This window comes from Scyliorhinus canicula, chromosome 16 (assembly GCF_902713615.1).
Source record: "Scyliorhinus canicula chromosome 16, sScyCan1.1, whole genome shotgun sequence".
In the NCBI taxonomy this organism is placed as follows: Eukaryota; Metazoa; Chordata; class Chondrichthyes; order Carcharhiniformes; family Scyliorhinidae; genus Scyliorhinus; species Scyliorhinus canicula.
The window spans coordinates 39,274,265-39,294,325 of record NC_052161.1 but is presented as its reverse complement, the minus strand read 5'-3'; the positions used below and the strand labels follow the sequence as shown (position 1 = coordinate 39,294,325).

Genomic DNA, 20,061 nt, shown 5'->3' with positions numbered 1-20,061 from the left:
ATTCTCATCGGAAGATGCTCATGGGAGATATTGTGGACAGCACGGTAGCATAGTGGTTAGCACAATTGCTTCACAGCTCCAGGGTCCCAGGTTCAATTCCCGGCTTGGGTTACTGTCTGTGCGGAGTCTGCACGTTCTCCTCTCCCCGTGTGTGCATGGGTTTCCTCCGGATGCTCTGGTTTCCTCCCACAGTCCAAAGATGTGCAGGTTAGGTGGCTTGGCCATTCTAAATTGTCCTTAGTATCCAAAATTGCCCTTAGTGTTGGGTGGGGTTACTGGGTTATGGGGATAGGGTGGAGGTGTGGGCTTGGGTCGGGTGCTCTTTCCAAGAGCCGGTGCAGACTTGATGGCCCGAATGGCCTCCTTCTGCACCGTAAATTCTATGATATAACGAACGGTAATTTTGATAGATTAGCTTGGTTTTGATGGAATCATGGACAATGGTGAAGAATAAAAAAGGCCGGAAAATTAAGTTGTTTTAATGGAACTGAAAACATTGGCTTGGATTTTGTGGTCAGGGACAATGTATCTGGCTCTGACTTTGAAGTAAGCTTTCCACAAAGACCTAGTGATCATCTCATGGATTTCCCCCATCCAGACTTGAATTTGAATTTGGTGCCATGTCGAGGGGATCTTCAGGGACCGAGCTATAGTGTTAAGATCAAGCAATTACATTGAACAATTCTCGCCAACAGCAAACCAGGAAGCTAATGGCACTGATCAACCTTTACTTTTATTTGACAGAGAGTGAAATAAAGATTGGGACATAAACATGGAATTTATGTAGAAGCTGAAAATCATTACCACGTTAAATAACGTATTATTTTTAAAATATAGTGGGTTTCTTTATAATTTGGCAAATGTGACATACCCCAAATATGTTATTTGGTTTTTCGGGTCAGAGAGGTTTTCAGCAGAAATTATGAACAATGCGCTGTTAAAAGCCAGATACATCTCATTCAACAAGCTGAACTTATTCAAGGGTTTGTATAGAGTAAAAGATGCTATTATGAGTTTAGTGATTTATAATTCATTAGAGTCTGTGGGTCATCACCCAGTGCACCTGATGGAGGAGCATATAATCATCAGCAATAACTTCTGAATAATGGCATTTAATTGTGTATTGGGGGCAGCACGGTGGCACAGTGGTTAGCACTGCCGCCTCATATCGCCGAGGTCCAAGGTTCAATCCCGGCTCTGGGTCACTGTCTGTGAGGAATTTGCACATTCTCCCCATGTCTGCGTGGGTCTCGTCCCCACAACCCAAAGATGTGCAAGATAGGTGGACTGGCCACATTAAATTGCCCTTAATTGGAAAAAAAAATTGGATACTCTAAATTTAAAAAAATCTGTGTATGTGTGAACTCCAGAAGTTGAAGTTTCAGGGGAGTGATGACAGTGAACGTTCACAGTTTAGTTGTTATTGCTACTGCAACTTTAGTTTACATTTTGTGATGGGTTATTACCTATTTATTACATTTTTATGTTCAGTACCGCATAATGGATGTAACTGGCATTAACTAATAATACTGAACTACGCATTGCTGATATATAGCGCCAATGTTGCTTTGGGTATAATAATTATTTTGTTACAGTTTTACAGACCCTTGAACATTAGAGTTGCCCTTGTGGGAGTCGAAGTTTGGACTGACATGGATAAGTGTTCAATAACTGGAGATCCATTCAATACACTCAATGAATTTCTCGACTGGAGGAAAATGAAACTATTGTCCCGAAAACCACATGACAATGCTCAGCTAGTGAGGTAGGTACAAAGAACAAAGAAAAGTACAGCATAGGAACAGGCCCTTCGGCCCTCCAAGCCTGCGCGGAGTATGCTGCCCATCTAAACTAAAATCTTCTACACTTCCGGGATCTATATCCCTCTGTTCCCATCCTATTCATGTATTTGTCAAGAAGCCCCTTAAACGTCACTATCATCCCTGCTTCCACCCCCTCCTCCGGCAGCGAGTTCCAGGCACCCACTACCCACTGTGTAAAAAACTTACCTCGTACATCTCCTCTAAACCTTGCCCCTCGCATCTTAAACCTATGTCCCCTAGTAATTGACCCCTCTACCCTGGGAAAGAGTCTCTGACTATCCACTCTGTCTATGCCCCTCATAAATTTGTATCATTCTGCAATCGCTGAATTGGACAAGAGTGAATTAGTGCCACATTCTTAATAAATAGTTCAGTCCCATCTTTCTCCTTGACGTTTTGAAGTTGATATCTTTGTACTCCAGCCAATAGTGCAAGTAAGAAGGAACAGGAAGAGGCCATTTAGTCTCTTGAACCCGACTGACCATTCAAATAGATCACGATTGATATATCTCTTAACTCCATCTACACGCTTTGGTTGTATAATCCTCAATGCCCTTTTGTAACAAAGATCAATCAATTTTAAAGTTCACTCCAATGTAACGTCCAAAAAGTTCCGACAATATCTTAATCTATATTAAGATCTCGCTGAGATTCAAGCTACATATATTAACCAGAATGAGAGTGATATGCACTGTAAAACAGTCGGTTGCTTCCAGTCCACCACATCAACACTGCATCTCATTATCTAGTAAAATGTCACTTCATGCATTTGCATTTCAATGAGCCTCCTGACGTTCTTAAGAATAGATATCCATTCAAATCCCAAAAATGCCCAGATTCTGAAGAAAATTTCTACTCTTACCGTAAAATGACATGGAAAATCTCCCCTCTGCACACACACACATACACACAAGCTTTGTTATGGATCGCTGCATGATGAGAAAGTGGACGTTAACACAGGTTAACTGAAGCACAGGAGTAGAAGAGAAAGCTGAAACTGATTTACAGTGGTAAAATCTACCATACACCTTGCTTGTGCATTCTAATGGCTTAATTGGACTGTGACTTTGTGACTCTGAAATTAGGCCCCACTTTGTCTGAGGCAGACAGATGTTGCAAAGCCAGAAATCATTCAGTTAACACAGCTTTGCATTAGGAATGGTTCAGGAATGGAAACTGGAAGTTCCTGGACCATCTCTTAATGCCTCCTTATCTGTACACTGGGTTGGCTGGGTTAAAATCAGGGCTCATTTCACTGACACTTGATAACGAAGGATGGGTAATAAATACTGCTTTGACAGTACAGTATCACCCGTATTCCAAGAAAAAAATATTTAAAAGATGCTCTATACATGCGCACTGTTAAGTTCAACTTGCACAAGATATCAAAATCCACTTTGCAACTGGTTTCAAGGCAGATCAGCTGCATTGTTAAATTTAGAGGAATGGTGTACTTTAATTACAATCCCCGTTTGCAATGAAATTGCTAATTATGGAGAACAGATTATCCCGAGTAGCATCTCATCAGTTTACATATCACCACTACTGGTAACATTCTTCAACTTCTGAAATATCTGAGCTGAGTCTGAACTCAAGAGGTTGATTAATGGAGTTAGACCACATGAACAGTTCTCATGAAAGATATTTACATAAAATCTCTTATAGCTCTGTGTGCGCCAAATCACGACAGGGAAGAGAGGTAGCAAGAAAAAGCAATCTGAAACAAACAGCAACTCATAAATTAAGTTCTCAGTTAGAAGGGAAGAATAAGTGGGTTTAATTGGAATCCTCGCTATTCGTGTTGAAACCATTTCCTGTTCATTGGAAAATATGAGATTCTGATGATAATTAACAACAGGGGCCTTTTAGAATGAATGTTGTTCTAATCAAAATAAGAGCAGAAAATGGACATTAAATTAGTTTCAGCCCAATTCCTCTGTTACAGTAGCAGACAGGAATTTCACATGAACATTGTCTGCTAATATCACTAGTACTTTGTTCCAGACTATAGAATTAAATACTGCTACTTTTCAATTTTCTTGCTAATTCCCTCCTGAGTGCTTTGATTCCTTGCTGGAGTTCGATTCCACAGACATCAAGGATGGGAGATTTAACCGAGATTGTCGACAGGCAGTTTAACCATCAGGTCTTTGTGGGCAAATGCAAACTTGTCCTCAGCAATTGCTTTTACGCCAAGAATCACTAGATATTGATTAAGACTGGAATGTTGGCTGAAGTTTCCCATTTTAATCAGGGTGCCCAGGCCAATTGTAGCACCTCCAGTACAGTCCTGCTGAGATCAGCTAATACAACACAAGTGAGGAATCAATCCTAAACTTTATGGCTCAGTTTATTAAAACATCAAGTGAGGCTCTGACTTGAATCTTATGGCATCAACCGAGTAATTTATCCATGTGTCAACTCACTGCCTCAATTTATATAAGGTATTTTTTTTTTAAATTTAAATTTAGAGTTCCCAATTAATTTTTTTCCCAATTAAGGGGCAATTTAGCGTGGCCAATCCCCCTATCATGCACATTTTTGGGTTGTGGGGGTGAAACCCACGCAAACACAGGGAGAACGTCCAAACTCCACATGGACAGTGACCCAGGGCCGGGATTCGAACCCGGGTCCTCAGCGCCGTAGGCAGCAATGCTAACCACTGTGCTACAGTGCTGCCCTGTATTTTTCAATTTTAGGGTTTAAATCATGGAATTATCATAGAATCCCTACAGTGCAGAGGAGGCCATTTGGCCCATCGAGTCTGCACTAACCCTCCAAAAGAGCACTCTACCGAGCCTAGCCTGCACATCCCTGCACATTAAAACCTGTCATTTTCGTTATATACGGTCATTCTATATCCATATACCGGTAATTAAGTATCAACCCTATGATATTGGAAGGGGATAGTAATAAGCTTAAAATTAAGATCATTTGTTATATTTCAAATTAGGACATTATTAGAAAGCCTGAATAAATTTATCTTTATGGTTGGAATCCTGCAAAAAATATTTATCTTTTTCTGTCCACTATGTCAAACAATTAAATAAAAATTACGATTCCAGTTTTAAGAGACAGTTTGTCACAAGGATAAAATACCACAAGACCACAGATCGAATTCAATTTCCCCTTCAGGAGTGGCCAGACGGGTGGTTGGGGGGGTTGGTGGAGGGGTGGAGTATAACTGGGTGGAAAAGAATGGGTGGAAAGCCCATCGTCTTCCTGATTCTCTGCCAATTCAGCCAGGGTGGGTCAAGTCAAGGATGGCCTACCCACCCAGAGGCCAATTGCAGTACTTAAGTGATCAATTGATCGCCACTTAAGGGCCTCATAACACTGCCGCTCGCCTCACTGCTGGCTCAGGATGGGGGCGGGGGACCCTCCTAGTCAGGCCCCCTGTGGCCCAAAAAGGCTCCCTGAGCACATTGTGGGTCTTAATTTAATGTCGACAACGGTGGCCCCATCTACCAGACAGAAAGCTGGTGGCAACTGTTCAGAACTATGGGCGGAATTCTCCGCCACCCGGGAATCGGCGGGGGTGGGAATCGCACCGCGCCAGTCGGCGGGCCGAAGTCCCGCCGCTGACAGGCCTTTCCTGCCACCGAGAATCAAAGCACGTCTGGTGCCTGTGGGATTGGCGGCGCGGGCGGGCGCCGAGGTCCTGGAGGGCGCGCGGGGCAATCTGGCCCCAGGGGGCGCTCCCACGGTGGCCTGGTCCGCGATCGGGGTCCACCGATCGCCGGGCGGGCCTGTGCCGTGGGGAAACTCTTTCTCTTCCGCCCCGCCATGGCTTTCACCATGGCGGGAGCGGAAGAGACCCCCTCCCCTGCGCATGCGCCAGTATGACGTCAGCAGCCGCTGATGCACCAGCGCATGCGCGGACTTCCGCCGGCCGGTGAAGGCCTTTCGGCCCCGGCTGGCGGGGCGTCAAAGACGGTTCGAGCCGGCTGGCAGAGCGGGAGCCATTCCGGCGCGGGCCTAGCGCCTAAAGGTGGGGAGAATTCCGCACCTTTGGGAAGGCCCGACGCCGGAGTGGTTCACGCCACTCCGTCCCGCCGGGACCCCCCGCCCCTCCAGGTAGGGAGAATCCCGGCATATTTCTGTCAGTAAGCAAAATCTCTGCAGCAATCTGTTACACAGATGGGGCTCTCAAGGTATCACTGCTTATTTTTCTTCTATGGCCCACTGACTCGTGAGTGACAGTTATATCTTAGGCTCTATATCATTAGATCTGGCTTCACATGGAAAAAGTACTGGATGTGAAATATACCAATGAGCAATTCTCACAATTGAAGGCCAGCACCCTTTACTGGGAGTATGGAACATTGCTGTTTCTTATTAGAGTTTTGAGGAGTGCAGCCAGCAAATTTAATTTTGTGCACATTCAATCCAAAAGCTGTCTCCCATCCAGCCATACAAACTCCGAGTGTGTCATACTGAAACAAAAGCGAATGTTAACATTAAATTTAGAAGTTTAACTTACTGTTAATAGGAGAAAAATCAATTAACTTTTGGATTTGGATTTATCTGTGTTTAGCAGTATTAAAATCATCATTCTCCTTTTTCAAAGAAGCTCTTTCCTGCTCCGTACCTGAAAGCCAGTCTAAAATGTGGATGAGAGGAAAGCACATTGATTGAAAATCTTCACCCAGTAAATATAACTTTAAAAAAAGGATGTTTTTTTGCATCAGAGCGCACATGCTCCTCTTCAAGTGGCACCATGGGATCATTGACCTCCACCTGAAGACAATGGCAAAACCTTAATTTAGTACATGGCCTGAAAGAGTGAAGCATTCCACCAGAATTGCACTGGAGTTCCAGCCCAGATTATGTCCTTCTCTTATTAATTAGAATTAGCAGTTAATCGAATGGTTATCAAAGATTTGCTGACCTGTAAAATTTCCGAAATTCATTTCTTCGTTCTTTGTTTTGGTGAAAGCAGAAGCAACTTACATTAGAGTAAAGAAGGAATCACTCCCTCAATCTACTGGGTTTGCTAAGCCAGCATATTGCCAATTTTAAAAATACAGAATGCAAAAGCTGAACTCCACTTTCATTTTCTCAAGCAGAGCTGACTGACTAGCCAGCTCTTTGAGCTAAAAAAAAAATTTCAGTTGATAATTTATTGAAGTTGCCTTAAAATGTTACACTGCAGCTTGTTTTGAGGTGATTTAAATAAGCTGAATAAATCTTTCCCCATCCTGAAGCAATAAAGCGACAAAATACTAACTTCAGTATCAGACTATTGAGAGATGCAGAGGCATTCATACAAAATTAATTATAGAATCATACAGCATCTAAGAAGGTCAGTATTGTGCCTTTGTCATCTCTTTGAACAAGCTAATGGCCCCACTCCTCTACTCTTTCCCCATAGCCTTGCAAATGCTTCCTTTTCAAGTCGACATCCAGTTCCATTTTGAAACCTCCTATTCAAGCTGTTTCCATTACTCTCTCAGGCAGCACAATCCAAATCATACTAACTCATGGCGCAAAAAAAAATCTCATGATCTCTTCTCTGCTTCTTTTGCTAATTATCTTAAATCTGCAACCTTTGGTTATCGACCTTCCTGTGGAAGGTCAGTGGAAAGAGTTCATTCATATTTATTCTCAAAATCCCTCATAATTTTGAAAACCTATGTTCAATCTGCCCATAATCCTTGCCGTAAGGAGAACAATATTACTTTCTCTAGTTTTTTCACATAACTGAAGTTCATCACTCACTCATAATTAAACTACTTTAATTATGTTTGTGTATTCATTCTCAGAATGTTGGACTAACATATAGGGCTGGCTTTCAATGAGAGCAGGGAATACTCCCCAGCTGTTCAGAGTTCAGTTAAGAGTGAATTTCATTGACGTGGGATAGATTCACATGCAGGCCAGTCCTGATGTGAGGGTGGGAGGTTTCCTTCTCTAAAGGGCATGAGTGAACCCATTGGATTCTTATTTAATCCCGCAGTCACTTTTACTGACACCAGCTTTTTTTTTAATTTCCAGATTTTTCTGATTGAATTCTCAAACTACCTGGCGGCACAGTGGTTAACACTGCTGTCTCTGCCACCAGGGATCTGGGTTCAATTTCTGCCTTGGGTGACTGTGGAGTTTTCACATTCGCCCCGTGTCTGCGCCCCCAGTTTCCTCGCACAGTCCAAAGATGTGCAGGTTAGGTGGATTGGCCATGCTAAAATTGCCCCTTAGTATCCAGACATTAGTGGGTTAAGTGAGGCTATGGGGTTGCAGGGATAGAGTGGGAGCCTGGTTAGGCTGCTCTTTCACAGGGTTGGTGCAAACGCGATGGGCTGAATGGCCTTCTTCTGCACTGGGGAGGCAGTGGCGTAGTTGTATTGTCACTGGATTAGTAATCCAGAGACCCGGGGTAATGCTCTGGAGACATGGGTTTGAATCCCACCAGGACAGATGATGAAATTTGAATTCAGTTTAAAAAATCTGGAATAAAAAAAATGTCTAATGATGACCATGAAACCATTGTCGATTGTGACTTAAACCCATCTGGTTCACTCATGTCCTTCAGGGAAGGACATCTGTCGTCCTTATCCGGCCCGGCCTACATGTGACTCCAGATCCACAGCAATATGGTTGACTCTTAAATGTCCTCAGGGTTGGGCAACAAATGCTGGCCCAGCCAGTGGTGCCCACATCCCACAAATGAATAAAGAACTGTTGATTCTACGCTACCGTGGTGGTACAAAGTTCCCTAGGCTAGGATGTTACGGCCCTGCTGCCAGTGGGATATTACGGTCCCACCAAAGTAAACGGAATAAATAGTCCACTGCATCCGCCAGTGGAAAACACACCACATCAGGGCCATAAAACCCTGGCCCTGGATTATTAGCCAGGATTTCTGGGTTACAAGTCCAATAGCATTATGCACAATACTTTCATATCCACATTTGAGAAATATTTGCACATTTAACTTTTGATTTGTAACAAAGCCTTATTTTAGACATTAGAAATTTCAGATATTTGAAAGTGGAGGATGAAAAGTTTTGGGGGTTGTACTTTCGGCAATTTGGTTTGTTAAATTTTCCTTCCACATTGGAAGAAGTTAGAATATGATAGAATTCCAAATAATATATTAGAATCGTAATATGTTTACATATCGACCAATGAGTTAAAAATAATAAGTATTGAGCTGAAGTAAGTATATTAACAACCCCAACAATATAATTAATAGGAAAGGTTATTATTCACTAAATTTTAAGATGACATATCCTATCATGTCCCTTTAATGCCTGTTTACCGAAGAATCTGTTGTATTCCTTCCACCAGCATTGATGAGTCTAAACCAATTTTGAAAGTGGAAAAATTATTATTAGTAAGACACTAGTGCAATGCTTTACCAGCCTATTTTCCATTTAGACCTGGGCAAAATCCACAAAAAACAACAAAATCCCTGTTTCGCTATCATGTGACAGGATAAGGGTGTATTTAAATAATGTTGGTGAAAATGTTGGGGTTTTTCATATTTGTATGCTTGAGTGATGGAGACACCCATCTCCTCATTGCATCCAGACTTCTGTGTTGAACATAGATGGACCAGATAGGTGTACTAACCTTTCCTACTCTGAAGGTAGGGTAGAAAGATTTTGGGAGAAGCCATTTTCTGCTGCCCTCTTGATCTCTGATGTTTGAGATGTAATTTTCCCTCTGGGTTCAGGAATGTTTTGGGTGGTGGTGTGCGGTGGTACTGGTTAATCAACAGTGTAACAGAGAGAGTAGGAACAAGCACATTACTAATCAAACAGAAATGAACAAAGCTTTGTGTTTCATGTATGTAGTGTCATCCGCCTTACCACTTGCCTTAGTGATGATGCACTCACCTCGAAATTAGAGGTAATGAGACTAATGCCCAGCTCATGATCATGTCCCTTTAATGCCTGTTTACCGAAGAATCTGCTGTATTCCTTCCACCAGCATTGATGAGTCTAAACCAATTTTGAAAGTGGTTGATTGGTGATGAGATTTACCACCTGCAATTATGGCTTATGGTGCAGTACTTTATTAAGTATTGTTTCTCCTTTCAACTGAATAACTGCCTGTCCTTATTCATAATGGCCACTTGAGGAAGATATTACTGAGCCGATGACTAGTGCTCCACAAGCTATCATCTTCAGGACAAGAGAAAAGGGGAAGAATTGAGTGGTATAATAACCAATATTATGAAACTAAAGCTATTTTCTCAACGATTGGCTAATTAACGCCAAAAAGCCCAAATTTCAGACACAGCCTTAGTCCTGCTGCTATTACTGAACAAATAGAAATCACTAAAATTATGAGAAAAGTTAGTTAACCAAATTGTTGAACGTCAGAATATGATGAAGTCTCTTTGTTATCTATTTGCAGTGGGGTGTACTTCCAGGGAACAACCATCGGAATGGCACCAATAATGAGTATGTGCACAGCAGAGCAATCAGGAGGGATTGTTATGGTGAGTAGTGACCAGACAAATAGTGAATGGTCTGAGCTCGAATGTACCCGTTTCTGTTGGGGTCATGATTCTTTAAGAAGAGAGATTGAATGATTTCTGAAACCCAAGTTCAAATGCAGTCGTAAGTCTTTTCTTTCATGTTGATTGTGGACAGCTTAAGTGATATGAATGTGACCAGTTTCAGTGCAGTTTCTGCTGGGAACATGTCCACAGCACAAAATGGCAAACAACTTGGTACTAATTGCAGTTCTATCCAGGGAGGAGATTTTGTGTTGGAAATGCAAATATACACTTGCAGGGAGAGGAGAGGATAGTTTTCTACAGTTTGAGTAAGGGAACATTATTTGATTAGCTTCAGAGGCCGTTACTGTCTTTGACCTTTGAGTCACTGATGTCGATACCATTGATGGTGTTGTGTTTACCTTGATGGTACAAGCAGTCACCTAAAAACATCTTTCAGAATCCCAGATTTACCAAAGAAGTTATTGCTTGCTGTGTAAGTTGTGCTGATTTTTTTCAAACTGACTCAAAAACTACTGTTAAAGCATCGTCTGTGTATGTGCTCTCACTTAAGGAATTTCCTAATTCCTCCTTTTGAGTTCCTTCTAGGTAGAACTGGTAAGTCGATTTGTATGTGGTCCAGAAATGGGATGCTTGACTTCTTCTGGGAAATAGGGAAAGCTGCCTATTTAAAAAGATATCTATTTTGATAGGGTCATTGTACAGCAGATTGCCATGTTCCACTCCACAATATTCTGGGAATTGTTTATCTGGCACCACAAGGCAAGTTATATTTCCTTTTCCCCCTCCTGTAGTTTTCATAGCTTGCTGGTGAATAGGCGTCCTAAAGAAATACATAATGCAACATTTAAATGAAATGAAAATCTTGAAATGAAGAGCTTGTTTCCAATATACTGCTTTTACAATAAGTTCATTAAAACAATATTTTATAACCTTCGTGTTTTCAGCTTTCTTATGCTTTGGTCATTTGTTTCAAAATCCACTAATTGTCAAAAGATAATCTGCCATGATTCTGAAGCCAGTTATTTAAGCATCAACAGATTTCCTATATTTCCTAAAGGAGTCAAATTAAAACGTTTCAAAGCCTGAATCAGGTCATTACAGTGTGTTGCCATTTCTCTTTGTAAGTAACAATGCATTGATTCTGTTTATTCTGGAGTTGAGCCAAATTTTTAGCTTTCACTTTATAAATTATGTAATAATAATTAAAATAATTGTTACCGTTTGCGTATAAATCTTAAAAACCATGAGAGAATTGTATCGATTTGAAGTGTAGAAGAGGGGTCAAATTATTTACTTTACCTAAAAGAATATTAAAACTGCAGGCTTCTGCTGAATTATTAGTTCAATACCAATTTATTAGCTTGATGCTAAATTAATAATCAAGGTGTAATATGGCTATACTACAATTTTACGTTAATGAGAAGTGAATTCTGTGTTTAATCAATACAAAAGCTGCAGAGTAGCTAGGAAATGAAGTTGCTCAATCGATAGTACATCCAATTCCAGTAAGCCCTCTGTGGCCACCTCGAGGAAGTTGTCTCACGATGCTTTGGCTTTACAACTGCAGTAATATTATTGTTGGGCTGCTTCGGAGCTATTTATTTTTTCAAAATTATTTTTTTTGTTTTAGTCCAGTCAGTTCTTCCCTGACATGGGAATTTAACCATCAGTTGGATGACAGTCGGTGAAACTCTGTGCATGTATGTTTGTGTGCTAACTTGTCTGGTCATAAAGTGATGCTGGGCTGATTGCATAGCTCTTCGCTGGCAGCTTCAATCCAGTTCAATTAGATGCCACAGAATACAAGGGGAAAGGTCAAGTTGTTAGTGAACATTAGCTGAAGCATTTCTGTCACAAATCCAACTGAACTGTCAATTAACATAATATATAGTCTTTTTGTTACGTTTATACCTATGATGGATTGAAAGTGTGATGTGGACGTAGAGTCTACACTGTCTGGAAATATTCATCACGATAGCCTTCAAGATAACCATGGTCTTGGAGATAGATTTTTCACTTTATTCTGAGGTTTTTCTGAATCACCTTCTCCATCATTTACCCTGGCAACTATTTTGGAGTCAGCCTAATTTGCATAGCTTTGGTGATAGAATTGGCCCAGGGATTATGGGCAAAATAACAATAGATTTAATGTGTACAAGTTACTAGTGTGTAAGTGGTCAATCAGTCTGCGATATGGAAGAGAACCCCTGTGAGCTGTATAATTACCACAAATTGCTGGGGGGTTCAATTAGCCTGTCAAAAACAGGATGTGGAGATGCCGGCGTTGGACTGGGGTGAGCACAGTTAGAAGTCTTACAACACCAGGGTAAAGTCCAATAGGTTTGTTTCGAATCACTAGCTTTCGGAGCACTGCTCCTTCCTCAGGTGAATGAAGAGGTAGGTTCCAGAAACATATATATAGGCAAAGTCAAAGATGCAAGACAATGCTTTGAATGTGAGCACCTGCAGGTAATTAAGTCTTTACAGATCCAGAGAGAGGGGTAATCCCAGGTTAAAGAGGTGTAAATTGTCTCAAGCCTGGACAGTTGGTAGGATTTTGCAAGCCCAGGCCAGATGGTGGGGGGTGAATGTAATGCGACATGAATCCAAGGTCCCGGTTGAGGCCGTACCCATGTGTGCGGAACTTGGCTGTAAGTTTCTGTGAAATCCTTGATTGTGGAAATTTTGAAATAGTATAGCACCCTCACAATACTGTACAACTTCATCGTGGAAATTGTGATATACCATAGCGTTCTCACAATGCTGCACAACTTAATTGGGGAAATTGTGCTGCACTATAGCACTCTCACAATGCTGCACAGCTTAATGGTAGAAACTGCGATGCACTATAGCACTCTCACAATGCTGCACAGCTTAATGGTGGAAATTGTGATGCACTATAGCACTCTCACAATGCTGCACAGCTTAATGGTAGAAACTGCGATGCACTATAGCACTCTCACAATGCTGCACAACTTAATGGTGGAAATTGTGATGCACATTGTGAAATTGTGGCAATGATTTTCAAACCTTTTTTCCTGGGACCCACTTTTACCAACCAGCCAACCTTCAGGGCCCACACCGGCCGATCTTCGTGTCCCACGTCGACTGACCTTCGTGATCCATGCCAGCTGGCATTCACAACACCCCATTTTCGCTTACCTTTAATGCGACAGGTCAGCCTTCTTGGTCCTCACACTCTCGCTCCAATCAGGTTCACAGGAGGAAAGGGAAATGCACATATCAGGCGCAGAGTTTAGCCAGTTCCTTTGTGCTGTTTTCATCTTTGTGAGGATGTAAAATCCAACCTCGCACATGTCGGTCACCGTGAAGGGCAAAAGCAACAAAATGCTTGTTTTACTCAACACTGGATACTCCTAGGAGATGTTACTACAAAATGCTGACAGCCTCATTGACTTGTGGTATGTATTTAATTTGTTGTCACAGGTGAGGCGCAGAAGCTCCAACTTCATTTGGAGTCAGCTATAAGTTAATGATTGACTCTGGGGTCTCAAACTCAAAAGGATGTTTCACCCACCTCATCTCTTTCAAAATCTGAAACTTCTCTGGAAAGTAACGACAAAAACTGTTGATCAGTGCAGTCAGATGCAGCTGCATAAGGCTTGCCAGTCTATTAACAGTCCCTTACTAACACTGTTTTCTCTGATGTGTCGCGCAGTGTGGGGAACATATAATAGTTTTGACTTTGTACTTGCAGTTGCCAAACCTTCAATGACTTTTGAAAAGCATCTATTTCTTCACAGTGCTGAAAGCAATCATTATCCTTCCCTTGCAATTTGAGGTTCAGTTCATTTAGAATTGGAAAGATGGCTGCAAGGTAAGACATAGTTAGCATCCAACTCTCATTTGCCAGTAATTCCCTGCATATTGCACACATATGTTTTGCACCCTGATTTGCAATTTTACAATTCAAGAAATCATCTTTATACCTCTTTGTTCCCGATTTCAGTTTCTGCTCAATAGAGTATTCACCAGATGCCCTGGAGCTCTGTATACAGCTCAAACCAGCACTGGTTTGTCCTACGTGGACTCTCCTGTTCAGCTCTCTCCAGCAGATTCAGTTGAGAAGTCCTAGCCTGTTTGTGTCTTTGCTCTCTCTGCCTTATAATAAAACAATCCATCTTCAGGTCTTCACCATTCTGTTGACGTGCTTGCTGGCAGCTAGAAAATGGAGGAATATCTCCTCCGTGATTTCGCGCCAAAAGCATGAATATGCAGGGAATGTGACATCAGTGTACATGCCTGTAGTGTGACCTGCTCTCTGACACGGCTGCTGGCGGGAAGATGCATCGTTCGCATTTAAAGGCCGGTAATAGCCAGCATTCTCAACATAAAAGCCAGTCGTGATCAACATTCTTAATAGCGGGTCGTGGCCATTGGGTACTTCTCCCGTTATCGGGCACGCCGCAGACGATCACTCCATGGCCCTCCCGCCACCGTCATCAACCCACCCGCGGGTTGCAACCTGTAGTTTGAAAAACCCTGTGCTATAGCACTCTCACAATGCTACACAACTTAATGGTTGAAATTGTGATGCACTCTAGCACTCTCACAATGTTGCACGACTTAAATATACTCATAGTAATTGGGTGAATGCATTTACTTTCTTGGAAAAATTATTATTAGTAAGACACTAGTGCAATGCTTTACCAGCCTATTTCCCATTTAGACCTGGGCAAAATCCACAAAAAACAACAAAATCCCTGTTTCGCTATCATGTGACAGGATAAGGGTGTATTTAAATAATGTTGGTGAAAATGTTGGGGTTTTTCATATTTGCATGCTTGAGTGATAGAGACACCCGTCTCCTCTTTGCATCCAGACTTCTGTGTTGAACATAGATGGACCAGATAGGTGTACTAGCCTTTCCTACCCTGAAGGTAGGGTAGAAAGATTTTGGGAGAAGCCATTTTCTGCTGCCCTCTTGATCTCTGATGTTTGAGATGTCATTTTCCCTCTGGGTTCAGGAATGGTTTCGCTGGTGGTGTGCGGTGGTGCTGGTTAGGCAACAGTGTAACAGAGAGAGTAGGAACAAACACATTACTAATCAAACAGAAATGAACAAAGCTTTGTGTTTCATGTATGTAGTGTCATCCGCCTTACCACTTGGCTTAGTGATGATGCACTCACCTCGAAATCAGAGGTAATGAGACTAATGCCCAGCTCATGATTTGAGCACATAACCTAAGCTGATCGTGATTTCAGCCACCGCATTGTACCCACCGTGGATCCAGGCGCAATGGATGAATCCCGTGAGAGTCGAAATCGGACTCTGTGCAGGGCTGATCGCGAGTCCCCTGACACACTCCACTCGGTGCAATCTGGATCACGCCCTGGTTATCCATGATCCAGATCAACATATTCAGATGAGCCATTATGTTCATTTAAATATCCAGATACCACTTTCACCTAGTGCCCAGGAGTCAACGGCTGCCCCTGCGGGACTTCGACCGGGCGCCGTTTAGCACTGGTTTGTACAAATGTGGGCCAGGTGTGATGGTACCTTGGGGGATCTCACAGGCCATTACAACCCCACCCCCAGAAAGACAGGCAAGGGTAGTGTAGTTTCTTCACAACCCCCCTGGCACCCGGGTGCCTTGGCACTGCAAGCTTTGCATCCTGTCAGTGCCACCCAGGCACCCTGGCAGTGCCATCAGGGTGACACTGCCAGAGTACCAGAGTGCACTGCCTGGGTACCAGGCTGGCAGTGCCAAGGTGCCCAGGTGCCAGTGGTTGGCCCCAGGGGTGCCTTGCCTATTAGAAGGAGAGGTTTCCAGGGGCTACTAGAAGGTTTTGGGGGTGAACGGGGCCTGTCTAGATAGCCGGAGGGGGGGCCTGAAAGGGTGGGTGCAGCTCTCGGGCCAGCTGGTCAAAATGGCACCCTGATCAGCAAGGAGCCGGTGCTGCTTGCCAGTGCAGGAATTCACTAAGTGTGGCCTCAGTGGGGAAAAACCCCCGAGGCCAAAATAAAACGGCAAAATGCCGGTGAACAACGGGGTGAATCTCGGTGCTGCAGCTGCCGAGAAGCACATCGCCAAATGCACCCGAAAGCGGACTTTGTTTCATATCTGCTGAATCACGCCTGATATTTCAGTGCTGTACTTATAGGGTGCCATGCTGATGGGGCGCTACGTAGTCAGAGGTGTTGATTACTAGATTGGGTGTTATAATGAGGCCCCATCGACCGATGTAGATGGAAGTAAAAGATCCCACTGCACTATTCAAAGAAAAGTAGGAGAGTTTTTCCAGTGCACTGGCTGGCATATCCATCTCAAAAAACCACCAAAAGTAGATTATCCAGACATTTATTTCAGTGCGGTTTGTGGGACTTAACAAGCAGATTTGCTGACATAACAATGATAACCACACTTAAAAACCAGTTCATTGGTTATGGCAACTTTCTGAGGACATCAAAGGTGCTATATAAATGCAAGCCCTTTTTTTAAAAAAAACTGACAAATTCTAAGAAATGTTGTGGCCAGAATTCTTTCCAATAAAAACAAGATGAAGTTTTCCTGCAGCTGATTGCACGGTGCCAGAATATTGTTTCAATGACAAAAGTTATGGCAACTCATAAATAACCACAGGGAACAAGAAAATATGTTTATTTTTCTCACTTAGTTCCTCTCTGCTGTGGATCAGGGCAGTTGATTAATTCCATTGGGAAAGGTTTCAAGAGAAAGTGTTTTCAAAACTGTCCAAATACTTTCGATATAACATTAGTTCTTAGTTTGCTCTATAACAAAATATAAAATTGGGAGTCATAATTAACATTAAAAGTATCATTAGCAAACTAAAATTGATGGACACGGTGCTACTAAATAGTAAAATAGAAGAACCCAAGTAGAATCAAATCACCTAGAAAACACCGGCTATTCAAGAGTATAGCTGCAAAACTGTGTTTTCAGTGTGAAGGATGCAGTTCGAGTTCAAAATGGCATCCATGCTGAATATCATTACGGTGAGGTTGTTGATGTGGGCACTGAAGTATGCACTGAGATGATTCCGAGCAGGCAGATTGTGAAGTTAGTTAACATGTAACGCTGTATGGACTCCAGTAGTGTCATTTTCAACCTCCCTGCTCGAGCTGATGCCCTCTCCTAATCTCATACAGTCGAACATTCATTCAACAACAAAAAGCCTCCCCGTTCCCTCACCAGCCCTATTTAAAGAGATCACCCTGTTTCACACTAGTTACTGATTGCTCATCTTGGCCGGGGGGGGGGGGGGGGGGGGGGGGGGGTGGATGTGGTTAGGAGTCATGCGTCTTGTGGGGATTGAAAATAGATGGTTCAGACATTGCTCAGGGGTCAGACATTATTGCAGAGTGGGGTGGGGGTGTTGGGTGTCGGGCATCTCTGGAGGGCTCCGATATCCCTGGGAGGTCGGACCTGCTGGGGAGAGGGGGTGGTCAGATAGTGCTGGGGGAGGGGGGGGGCTCACGTGAGGGAGATATTAGGAAATTGTGTCAAGAAATGAGACTCCAATGTAGAATACAATTTAGGAGTTAAACAGACTGAGGGGTGGGGGGAGGAGGAAACTGCTAGCACAGTGTCAGAGGGATACACCCACACATAGCATGAATTACATTGTCTCATTTAGACTTAAACTCTTTAATGGGAATACACAGGCTGGCCCGGTTCAGCAAGATGAGTCACGCAAGATCCATTGTCCTTCTGGACATTCCTATCTGACCAGCTATTAGCCCACAACAGAGTCTGATGACCATTATTTCCACAAATGGGAGGTTAATTGCACATCAATAGCAAGGCTCTGTTCTTTTGTGTGAAGAGCTGAGTGGAGCTTAGAGAGAGAGCAAAAGAATGATGTTCTGAGCAGTTACAGAGCGGAAGGCTTTGGAAATGGACCGAGGGAGGTCATGAAAATTGAAGGGCAGGAGGCTTTGGAAGTCGACTGAGAGAAGTCAGGAAAGTTACAGAGCAGAAGGCTTTGAAAATTGACCGAGAAGGTCATGAAAGTTGCAGGCTTTGGAAAAGGGTTCAGAATGAATGTCCCGACCAGAAGTAAAATTGCTTCGGAAATGCAAGTATTGCCTTTGTCTGTGAAAGTAGCATGAGAGCTGCGTGTTTTGTCAGTGTTGTTTAATGGGAACTAGTGTGTTAAGGTTAAGAAACTACATGTAATCTGTTATTGTTAGGGTTGAAGTCTAAAAGTTTAAATATTGTTTTCTTTTCTTTTAATAAAGTTTGCTTTTTAAAATATCCAAGCCCTGTTTCTTATATTATCACTTCTGGGACAAATCGATTTTCCCGCACTAACTTAAAACTTAACAAAGTTATGATCCTGGTCTAGTCTTTTAGCCACTGTCAAGAGCTGACCAGGTATCCATAAGAGGGAGATGGGTTGGACATTGCAGGGCACTGTGGCACCATGTAGATTGGTGATCTATCAATTTGGGGTTCCAATCGAGGTAAGTTTGTTGAGTCCGGGGAAGCATTCCTGCTCTACTCAGCTCAAAAGCAGTGATGTAAATGCCTGCAACTCCTGGATCAACCTTTCCCTTCTCCGTTTTACACGTTGGGATTCACATAGCCCCAGGAAACCTGTCCTCCACAGGTTAAATGTCAAAAACCTGGTAAAGCAGAGGCCTAAGCCTCCCTAAAAGATTTTAGTGATTGGCCCACCCCCTGAGAGGTTGGTCATCTGAACTCTACACCCCACACCCACCTCCATGCCCACTCTAACCCACCCACCCGTCTCTGTTAAAATCGGAAGTGGGTGGGGTGGGCTCACTCCTCCTTGAGGTTCTAAGTACCCCCACCCCCATTTGTTTCACTGCTTCTGTTTTTCTTTTTCCCTTCCTCCAATACAAGACTCACAAAATACTATGGATGCTGGAAACCTGGAATAAAAACAGAAAATGCCGGAAAAACTAAGCCGGTCTGGCAGCATCTGTGGAGAGAGAAACAGAGTTGGATAGGATTGGATTTGTTTATTGTCACTTATACCGAGGTACAGTGAAAAGTATTTTTCTGCAAGCAGCTCAACAGATCATTAAGTACATGGGAAGAAAACGGAATAAAAGAAAATACATAATAGGGCAACACAAGGTAGACAGTGTAACTACGTAAGCACCGGCATTGGATGAAGCATACAGGGTGTAGTGTTAATGAGGTCAGTCCATTAACGTTGTGAGTCCAATGTGACTCTTCTTTGGAATCAGAAAATTAGATTGAAATAGACTGTTTGCCAATGACGAGGAAAATGAATTGACCCCCAACCCCCTAAACCTACCTTGAAGTAATTCCCAACAAATCAGCTTTGCTTTCTCAAAATATGAGCTGGTAAGATATCAGTCCCTGGGTTTTTCTGATTTCGGTTATTCTTTCTTTGTCTTTCTCATGAATACTTTTTTTAATATCCGCCCGTATTCTTGTATTATAAATCCATGTCAGTAGACTGTCAATCCACGCTGGTCCCATTACTCCTAAAAATACAATTCATGAAAGCTTTTAGACTTGACATAATTGTGAGGATTAACAATAAGTTCTTTCTTGGCCGACTGAAAAGAATTGGAGACCAAACTATGCTGGATTACCTCGATTCGGGCTGAGTTAGCAGTAAGAGTACGAAAGTTGGCTTCAGCTTCTTGGAATAGGGCGGAGGGAAATCAGCCAAGGTTCCTGATTACTTTTCAGTGATCTTTATGTTTTGTGTGAGTGAGCGTGTTTGTAGGGTTAAGTGCAGGATCAGGCCCAAAGCCTTGATTCCCTGGCATAATAT

At 42.7% G+C, this 20,061-nt stretch overlaps 1 protein-coding gene across 1 annotated transcript in view; it reads left to right on the top strand.

Annotated features, from left to right (window-relative positions):
- LOC119950873 (disintegrin and metalloproteinase domain-containing protein 12) overlaps nucleotides 1-20,061 on the top strand; it is a 451,211-nt gene that overhangs the window by 320,088 nt on the left and 111,062 nt on the right. The window contains 2 exon segments of the mRNA XM_038773759.1: nucleotides 1,596-1,765; nucleotides 10,188-10,272. Of these exon segments, the coding sequence (XP_038629687.1) occupies nucleotides 1,596-1,765; nucleotides 10,188-10,272 (255 nt within the window).